The sequence below is a fragment of the Sinocyclocheilus grahami genome, unplaced genomic scaffold (genome assembly GCF_001515645.1).
Source record: "Sinocyclocheilus grahami isolate Dianchi unplaced genomic scaffold, SAMN03320097.WGS_v1.1 scaffold1139.1, whole genome shotgun sequence".
In the NCBI taxonomy this organism is placed as follows: Eukaryota; Metazoa; Chordata; class Actinopteri; order Cypriniformes; family Cyprinidae; genus Sinocyclocheilus; species Sinocyclocheilus grahami.
The window spans coordinates 226,886-237,510 of record NW_015506318.1 but is presented as its reverse complement, the minus strand read 5'-3'; the positions used below and the strand labels follow the sequence as shown (position 1 = coordinate 237,510).

At 38.4% G+C, this 10,625-nt stretch overlaps 1 protein-coding gene across 1 annotated transcript in view; it reads right to left on the bottom strand.

Moving 5' to 3' along the window:
- The window catches only part of rab4b (RAB4B, member RAS oncogene family), a 33,470-nt gene that overhangs the window by 16,522 nt on the left and 6,323 nt on the right, over positions 1-10,625 (bottom strand). The window contains exon 2 of the mRNA XM_016252915.1: positions 512-592. Coding sequence (XP_016108401.1) covers positions 512-592 — 81 coding nt within the window. The remainder of the gene's footprint in view (positions 1-511; positions 593-10,625) is intronic.

The window sequence follows — 10,625 nt, the reverse complement described above, 5'->3', positions numbered from 1 at the left end:
AACTGACTACATTTCAGAGACTGAACATCGTGTTTGTATATTTAAGCTTACAAGGTGAACCAGGCCAACAACATGAGCATGCACAATTGAATGTCCAAAATCAACTGAAACTAATAAATAATAAAAGGAGTTCTCAAAAGTCCAGTGTGTTTTGTCACTTATAGAACTTTTACTTCAAAATACCACATAAAATTCGAATTGTTTTATCATATGACCCATGTAGACTTCCTTAAGTCTACATGTTTTCAACACTTAAATGGCAGGGTCATTCAAAATCATTTTCTCTGTAAATTGAGATTGGCATTGGATTTTCTAAGCTCACTGACAACATGATTTCCATTCATTGCTTAATATACCTTTATTCATGTTTCAAAAGCATGTAAAGCCACTCTGGCTTCACAAAAAATTTACATTCAAGGCCCCCCTCTTTCTCTCTGCTGAGTGCTCTGAGAATTAAAGGTCATGTTTTAATTCACGTCTTTGTGAGAGTGCGACATTAATATGGGCTTACACTTGTTTTCTATGAACTGGTGAAGGAGGCATGATTTCCCAGTCCCAGCGCTGCCAATCACCAGGAACTTAAACAGGAAATCTGAAACCAAGAGGGAGAGAAAAAGGAAACAGAATCAATATCGCTGTTGCATTGCACAGAGAACATGTTTAAAGGCTGTTTGGATGTCGTTCAGAGCGCTGGGCCATCCTGATCTGAACTACAGATCTCCAATCTTATGTCAGTCAAATTGAAGAGTATTCTTTGAACAATTAAATCCATCGTGAAATGCAATGTTCCTCCAAGAAGGGTTGCCAAGTAACTGACTAAACATGCATTAAACTGAAGATGGCTCATATCAATGCTATTATGTGGAAAGCCTGATTCTGCCAAAGATGATTTCAGCAGAAAGATTTTTCTTTCTGATGCTGAAAGATGTTCACCAAAGCTGCATTTATTTGATCAAAACTACAGTAACATAATAAAAAAATAATAATAAAAAATGTGTAAGATTATTAGTATTTAAAGTGCCCCTATTATGGATTTTTGAAAATTACCTTTCATGCAGTGTGTAACACAGCTCTAAGTGAATGAAAACATCCTGCAAAGTTTTAAATCTAAAAGTGCACCGTGTATAGTTATTGTCTCTCAAAAGAAAGAGTCGACTCTGAATCATTGAAACGAGTCGTTTTTAAAACGAATCCCAAGCCGTTTCATGTTGACCTCAACATGAAACATTAGCATATTGCCCGCCCACTTGTCGGTCTTTTCCCGTTGGTCTGAATGAAAATGCTAATTCATTCTTTGCCACTAGGTGCCGCTTCTGGAGCAGTAAAAATAGCGGTTTCCCCGATAACGCTGTACACAAAGCAGCACTGCGCTCACAAACACTGCTTTATCAGGCATTACAATCATGATGAAATGAAAATTAGACCAATCACCGTCGATTAGCGTCACGCAAGGAGGAGTTTGGAAAAATTAATCGTTGAGCAAATCGTTTGGGAGTCGTTGAGCAAGTAAGGTAAAAATAAATGCATATTAAGGCCAAGACACACCAAGCCGACGGTCGACCGTCGGGCAACGTCGGGCCGACGGTGAGCGATGGTCGGGCTAGTTTGTTTGGTGTGTTCCACTCATCGTCGGCTCATGTTGAATGGGTGTCGGGGCTGTCGGCGAGAGTGAGAACTCTGATTGGATGTTCAGTTTAAGTTTAGAGTCAGTGCCTGAGAATTAAAGCGAAAGTGACGAAAACAAGCACGTAAATGAAGGCGGTACAGACAGAAGGCTGTTTAAATGTTATGTGATCTTTCCCAATCATTCTAATAAGCGAATGTTTTCATAACAACACGAACCGCTTAAAATGATTAAAGTTATCAACATTACTGATATTCAAAATGGTAAGCAAGCGCTGCTTCGTTTACGTTTCGTATATCTGCATTTATCTCCTATATCTTTGTTTCGGTTTCTCCTTTTGAAGGACGAATATATACTACTGATATAGACTGTTAATTCGTCGGCTGTAGTCTGTGCGGTGTGTTCGAGCGCACCTTTTTGGTCCGACGCGAGGCGACAACACTGTCGCCATTCCTCGCTGCTAGTTCTTTAAAGTCGGCTTGGTGTGTCCTGGCCTTTATACATACCAGTCAACCCTCCCGTTTTTCCCAGTATTTTCCCTGTATTTTACTATTCTATCCTGCTATCATCCCGTTTAAATATTTTCCCGTATTTTTTATCTTTCTATAAAAAAAATCCCACTAGGTGTATTTTATATGTTTGCTACAATCGCATCCAAGATTCCAAGGTTGCCCAGTTGCCAGATCTTGTAGGAAACGCATCCTTCTCACACAATCAACACATACAAATTTCAACCCAGTTGTCCCCTCAACTTGGCAACCTACAACAATGATGAGTACCGCGGGAAGGAAAGGATCACTGGTAGAAATGGGACGGGAGGAGAAGACTCGGGTGGTGCTCCGGTGAAAAAAAAACAAAAATGCATGTAAATTGAGATATAGCTTACACTTCAAAAGGCTATGGTTTAATTGATTAAATATGTGCGCTGCAAGTTCAGGTGCAAAATCAGGTGCTGCACTGCTTTGTTTACTGCGGTTACCGGGGAAATGGCTATATTCCTGGCGAAAAGCGAAAGAATGAAGAGAGAATGGATTTGCATTTTTCAATAAGCCCTTCTGCTTTTTGTTTTAGTCCAAAGCCAAAAATGGCCCTTATTTTAACGCAGAAAACATGCAGTTTGATATACACGCAGTTTAAATAATTGCTTGATAATAATTTTTTTAATTTATATAATAATAATATAATATATTATTACTATTATTATTAAACTTTATTTAAAAAGGGACCATGTACAATTTTAACATAAATGTTTCCATTTCATGCATTGTATTGAATTTAGCCAATGGCTAGTTTTTTAATCTGCGGTCCCTTGGCAGGTAATCATAAATCACAGATAAACATAAGAACAAAACAACAAACACATACAATACAGTAATACTTATACACATCCCATCAGAGCCACAACTGTATCAGTGTTTACAGTTTCGAGTTGCTTTTAAATAAAATTTTAGTTTTAATTTAAACATGTCAATAGATGTGCACATCCTTCTGTCTTCTGGTAGAGTGTTCCAGTGAATAATAGCTTTCACTGAGAAAGATGATAACCCAAAGGCAGAATGACGAAAAGGAACAACACAATCACTAGTAGATGATGATCTAGTAGCTCTTACAGACCGAAAGCAGATATCGTCCTCTTTTGGGGAGCGATTTAGTTTTATTTGTTGGCCCTAATATGCACAGTTAATTATTCATTTATTTATCACAAGTAATCATCATTGCAAAAAAAACAAAAACAAAAACAAAACTATTATCACACATAGCAGAATTTCCTCATATCGTGCAGGACTATTAGAAAGGCAAAATCAATGCAAATCAGTGGATATGTCTGCTATAATAGGATAGGTGTGTTAAGGCCAGTTGGAGCTAAACTCTGCAGGGCATTGGCCCTCCAGGATCTAGTTAGGAGACCCCAGTCCTACAGAGTTGTTACTTTGCACATGCTTTTTGATCATTACAAATAATAATGTAAAATGATTTTCTTAGAATAGGAGATATGCTGTCTCTCGCATCACATACATTATCAATAGTTAAGTATGTGGTCTTGAAGAGGATCCTTTTTTTTCCTCTCATTTGGACTTGGTCTTGACTTGGACTCAAAACTTTTGGACTTGGACTTGACTTGGACTCGAACCTCTTTGGACTCGGTCTCGACTAGTCCTGGTCTTGGACTCGACAAAGCTGGACTTGATTACAGCTCTAGTTATTTAATAAAAATATAAATTATTATATTTATAGCAATTATATTTTCAGAATGGCTATTTTTTTTCCCCGAACATAGTCTGTGGGGTAAAACACCCCTAGTGGGCAATGAGCAATTACTGTAGTTCTTCTGTTCTGAACATCAAATCCTTAGTTTTTCCATCAAAAGTATTCTAACTAGTTGGTTGAATAAAAATATTTGGATTTTATATTTAAAAATGACCTCAAGTTAGCATCAGGTAGCTAGTTAGCTAGCCAGTTAGCATCAGCTAACAAAATGAGTCCTTGCTCAAGACACAATGACATGATAGCAGGATGTCACAGTTGTGAGGGAGTGTGTGGGTGTAGAAGTTCAGTGGGGTCGGAGCGGGTCTCGACCCGGCCCACGCAGCAGGCCGCAGGGTGAGACAAGAGCGTCCCAAAAGCTCTTTGTATTGGAAGAGGACAGAGAAAGAAGTATTTGCATGTGTGGATATGATATGCACTCAGCCACAGCGGCTGGAACAGAGCAGGGTTTGAGGAGGGTTTCAGTGTTACAGCAGGAGGAGGATGTATAAATGTGGAAGTGTATATGGATCATAACAGAACAGCATGTATATTCTCACTGAAAGTGTGCCAGAGTGTTTTGGACAAACATCAACCGTTTCATATAAACCTTCTGAGATGTCTGTCATCTACACAGGCAGTATCATAACGGTCACGGACATTAAAGGGGTCATATGATGCGATAAAAAATGTTCCTCTCTCTTTGGAGTGTTACAAGCTCTTGGTGCATTAAGAAGATCTGTAAAGTTGCAAAGACTAAAGTCACAAATCCAAAGAGATATTCTTTATAAAAGTTAAGAGTCAGCCACGCCTACCTAAAATGGCTCATTCTAACACGCCCCCACATATCTACGTCGCTATGTGGGAAGATTTGCATAACACCACCCAAATGTTCGTAAAGAAAGGCGGCGTAACTTTTATTCTCACTGTAGTATTGTTGCTGCCGCCGCCATGTCATGAAGGCGCTGTGATTCGTTGTGAAAGCGAAACTACTTTGTTTGGCCTTCCAAAAGAGGACGATATCTGCTTCGTCATGCCTGAAGCTGATCCGTGTTGGTTGCTGAGGAAATACTTCAACTTTGCGCTGTGGATCGCCGGATTGGCTTTCACATGAGCTTTGTAAAAATCGACGCGTTTCAGAAAGGCGGGGCATAGAGGAGAAACAATAATGTACAGTATGTGGAAAAGAATGTGTTTTTTTAACCTTAAACCGCATAAACACATTTCATTACATCAAATACACAAAATAATGTTCTTTTTAGCAGCATCATATGACCCCTTTAAAGAATTTGTCGAGTTTTGAGCAGTGTAGAGTAGCACTTGTTGTTTGTCATTTCTCCGATCACAAATGCAGACATGGTTTTATGTTTATGCGGCACGATGCAATGCAACGCGTAAAAAAGACAGTATAAGTCATTATAATCCGTAATTATGTCCCCACTGGATGCAACAAATGCCTCGTTTATAATGGGTTTTTTAATGTTTTTGTCTCGTCGCTCCAGCTGGGACAAGGCATCACAATATGGCAAGGGGCGTAACATTTCCGTCACACGCTTGAGGTATTCGGCCAATCACAACACACTGGATAGCTGTAATACATTTTTACACAATTTCAAGTAAAATAGCATCTTAAACAGGGGTGTGCAAACTTTTTGACTTCGAGGGCCACATCAAGTTTTTCACACCAAGTGAGGGGCCGCATAATAATGTACGTGTATGACAAATTAAGCTTTTTTTTTATTATTAAATTGACCTCTACTGTACTGTATGTATACTTATACATATATGGCAATTCTATTCTTGTACCATCTCTGCCTTATTTTTTATGAGCACTTTATGACACAGATATGTTGCAATGGTGTACAAGTCGATTAATGTATAAGACACATTTGATCATTTAGTTCATATATAATGTAAAATAAACTAAATGTTTACAAACATTAGAAACATGTATTTATATTCCCCTCACTCCACAAAAAATCCTGTAAATTTAGCAGTGTTCAGAACAAAAAAAGGAACAAAAATAAGTAAAAAACAAACACAAATTATATTCACTATAAACATTTATTACAAACGCCCAACCTAAATATTTAAAGAGAAACTGAAACTAGCTGCGTGGTTGTTGGAAAGTGCGCAATACAAACTCACTTGCCTTTCTCATTCGTCACCGATCCAAATGTGCGCACTTTGCACTTGACTCGATTGCTTTAAATAAGTCGTCTTGGAAATTGCAGCACATTTTCAGATGATTAAAACGTGATTTATAATCCAAAAAACAACAACAGTATATCCATTTTCATAAAACTTAATCTTTGTAAAATAAAACGACAAATATTTCAATGTTTTCCCCACGAAATTACAGTGGCCCTGAGCAGGAGGATAACACTGGCATTTGTTCTACTACTGGAAGGTCTACAGGGCATAAAGCATTTTTAAAATAGTAGGCTACCAATACAAGGTATTTTTTTTAAACAAATGAACACTTTCACTTTTTTAAAACAAGTTACAATTATGCCAGTTTTGCACAGGGTGTATATTTGTATTTTATTATTTTGAATTTGAGCTGTGCGGCTTGGACACGGCGTCCATCAAAAATAGACTAGGTGCCTATCTATAGCGAAGCGGCGCAGAGAGCCGCTTCAGAAACGTGCCGCGCACGGCACGGCTGGTATAACACAAACATGGCTGCGATCAGCTCCGGTGGCTGCGTCGGACTCAGACTTGGTCGGAGCCGTAACAGACGTGTGCGGTGTAAATCATGGGTTATATAATCGCACTACAGGCTACAGCGCTATCTATCGGATTTTACTGACATTGCATCAAATTAGCCATTTTGGACCACCTCCTCACGGGCCGGATGAAAACTCTTGGCGGGCCGTAGTTTGCCCACCTCTGATCTTAAACAATATTTTAAAAACATTAAGTATACTTACAAATTAATTATTTTTAAGTTAAATTAGTTTATTTTTAACAGATTATTTTCAGTATTGAAGACAGCATAATTTTAATAATTATATTTTTTTATAGGATTGACAACATTCACAAATGATACATACACTGCAATTAAAAAAAAAAAAAAAGTTTTCAACACTGATAAGAAATGCTACTTCAGCACTAAATCAGCATATTAGAATGATTTCTGAAGGATCACGTGACACTAAAGACTGGCGTAATAATGCTGAAAATTCCAACAAACATGAATATAATTACATTTTAAAATACATTAAAATAGAAAAGTTTTTTTTTTTAATTGTGATAATTTCCCAATATGATTGTTTTTACTGTAGCTTTGATCAAATAAATAATGAATTCAATGATTTCCGACCCCAAACTTTTGAACGATAGGGCATAAGTTCTCCATTGAATAAAAGATGCCTCAAAATTCCGTTTAGATAGACGACTAGGTTTTGGAACAGATCTATCATGAATACTCAGTCATAATGAAAGAGGGTAAAAAGCCAAGGACCTTCAATGGATAAATGACTTTCGCAATCACTCCAACATGACATTTAGGCATAATAAATCATATTAAATGAAGTGGTCGAGACTCAGACAGTCAGCTAATGGGTGCTATTTCTAGTGTGAGTGTGTGTACTGACAACGTGACCTTGAGCTTGTCTTCATGGAAAAGCAGCTGGTGACTAAATATTCACTGCCAGTCTGTACAGATACTAGCAGCTTAAACATCAGTTTTTGAATGTTTAAGACTAAATTACTTGCACCTGACATGTGTAAGATGTATCAGTTCCCTTTAATGAACTTTAGAGGGAAGTAAAAGGGTGCTGAAAAGTGATGTAAAATATTAAAGAGGACTGAACTTCAGGCCCACATTTAGCAATGTAACTGCTGGTTTAAATGCACAACACCACTAGTAAGACAGCCAGAGTGAAGTACTTCCAAATAATGGTAAAAGTCCATACTCAGCTATTAGGCAAAGTAAGTCAAAAGAACATGTGATTAACAAATGACTTTCATATTTCACTTCCTATAAAAGTCTATGCTGAATTAATGAAATACCACATCTGTCATCATAGGACTGCAAAAATTAATCTATCAAACTGGAAAACTATTAATCTAATAAACCTAGAATTGTGATATGGCTTACAGTGAGATTATCAAAGCAAAGGGTGTATATATGTATGTTTCTTAAAGCTGCAGTCCGTAACTTTTTTTGTTCAAAATTGTACAAATTTATATAATAAGCGAGTACACCATGAATCCATTTTCCAAACCGTGTTTTTGGCTTATCCTGAATCACTACGGTACATCTACAATAAATGTTTATATTCTGACTGTTTTAGACTGGTTCGGGTAGATACCGCTGCGGAGTAGCCCAGTGCCTGTGTGATTCGTCATAGACATAAACAGAGAGAAGTACAGTGGGGCAAAAAAGTATTTAGTCAGCCACCAATTGTGCAAGTTCTCCCACTTAAAAAGATGAGAGAGGCCTGTAATTTTCATCATAGGTATACCTCAACTATGAGAGACAAAATGAGAAAAAAAAATCCAGAAAATCACATTGTAGGATTTTTAAAGAATTAATTGGTAAATTCCTCGGTAAAATAAGTATTATTTATATCTATTATATTATATCTACAAACAAGCAAGCTTTCTGGCTCTCACAGACCTGTAACTTCTTTTTTAAGAGGCTCCTCTGTCCTCCACTGGTTACCTGTATTAATGGCATCTGTTTGAACTCGTTATCAGTATAAAAGACATCTGTCCACAACCTCAAACAGTCACACTCCAAACTCCACCATGGCCACGACCAAAGAGCTGTCAAAGGACACCAGAAACAAAATTGTAGACCTGCACCAGGCTGGGAAGACTGAATCTGCAATAGGTAAGCAGCTTTGTGTGAAGAAATCAACTGTGGGAGCAATTATTAGAAAATGGAAGACATACAAGACCACTTATAATCTCCCTCGATCTGGGGCTCCATGCAAGATCTCACCCCGTGGGGTCAAAATTATCACAAGAACTGTGAGCAAAAATCCCAGAACCACACGGGGGGACCTAGTGAATGACCTGCAGAGAGCTGGGACCAAAGTAACAAAGGCTACCATCAGTAACACACTGCGCCGCCAGGGACTCAAATCCTGCAGTGCCAGATGTGTCCCCCTGCTTAAGCCAGTACATGTCCAGGCCTGTCTGAAGTTTGCTAGAGAGCATTTGGATGATCCAGAAGAGGATTGGGAGAATGTCATATGGTCAGATGAAACCAAAATAGAACTTTTTGGTTAAAAACTCAACTTGTTGTGTTTGGAGGAGAAAGAATGCTGAGTTGCATCCAAAGAACACCATACCTACTGTGAAGCATGGGGGTGGAAACATCATGCTTTGGGGCTGTTTTTCTGCAAAGGGACCAGGACGACTGATCCGTGTAAACGAAAGAATGAATGGGGCCATGTATCGTGAGATTTTGAGTGTAAACCTCCTTCCATCAGCAAGGGCATTGAAGATGAAACGTGGCTGGGTCTTTGAGCATGACAATGATCCCAAACACACCGCCTGGGCAACGAAGGAGTGGCTTCGTAAGAAGTATTTCAAGGTCCTGGAGTGGCCTAGCCCGTCTCCCGATCTCAACCCCATAGAAAATCTTTGGAGGGAGTTGAAAATCCGTGTTGCCCAGCGACAGCCCCAAAACATTACTGCTCTAGAGGAGATCTGCATGGAGGAATGGGCCAAAATACCAGCAACAGTGTGTGAAAACCTTGTGAAGACTTACAGAAAACGTTTGACCTCTGTCATTGCCAACAAAGGGTATATAACAAAGTATTGAGATGAAATTCGTTATTGACCAAATACTTATTTTCCACCATAATTTGCAAATAAATTCTTTAAAAATCCTACAATTTGATTTTCTGGATTTTTTTTTCTCATTTTGTCTCTCATAGTTGAGGTATACCTATGATGAAAATTACAGGCCTCTCTCATCTTTTTAAGTGGGAGAACTTGCACAATTGGTGGCTGACTAAATACTTTTTTTCCCCACTGTATCTCCGGCTACAATGTTCTTCCGCAAGACCCACGCAGTCCTGTTTATTAACCGCTAGAGCGCCAAAAGTTACAGACTGCAGCTTTAAATATATACATGTATGTGTGCTTACATAGTACACACACATTTCATAAACGCATACTTTTGTTTTGGAAGCGATTATTCGCAAATTATTGATTTTACAGCCCTACATTTTGCCATGTTTATTGTTGCATAACACATACTGTGTTACACATACATATCTAAAAAAAAATAATATGCAGTATTTAGTGGGAAAAAACAAGTATAAGAGATGATTTCAGTGTCTTTGGGGCTTGATCTGCTACAGTGGGACAGATGAATCATACTGTATGTCACTCATGACAAATGCTAGAGTGAACTCATGTTAAAAAGATGATCAGTATTCTAGTAAGGTGTCCTGAACGAGTGATGGATTGTCGTTAAGTGTGCCCCTGGAGATTGGCTAAGGATATCAATACGCCATAGTAGAGCAATTACAGTGCCAGGGCAAGATGGTCATTCTTTTTCTATTGGCATGGAAAGGTGATTTGTAGGCCAAGTGCACTGAAACGGACTCAGTTTCACAGGGGATTGATGGGGGTTGGAGGAGAGAAAGAAGAGATGAGAGTGAGGGAGAGATTTCTGCAACATGAAACTACTATCCACATTAACTACATTAATATTTTAGCATCTACAGCACAAATACATCAGTCGATAATCAGACAAAAGACATGTCTGAAGCCTTCAACCAGTGATTTA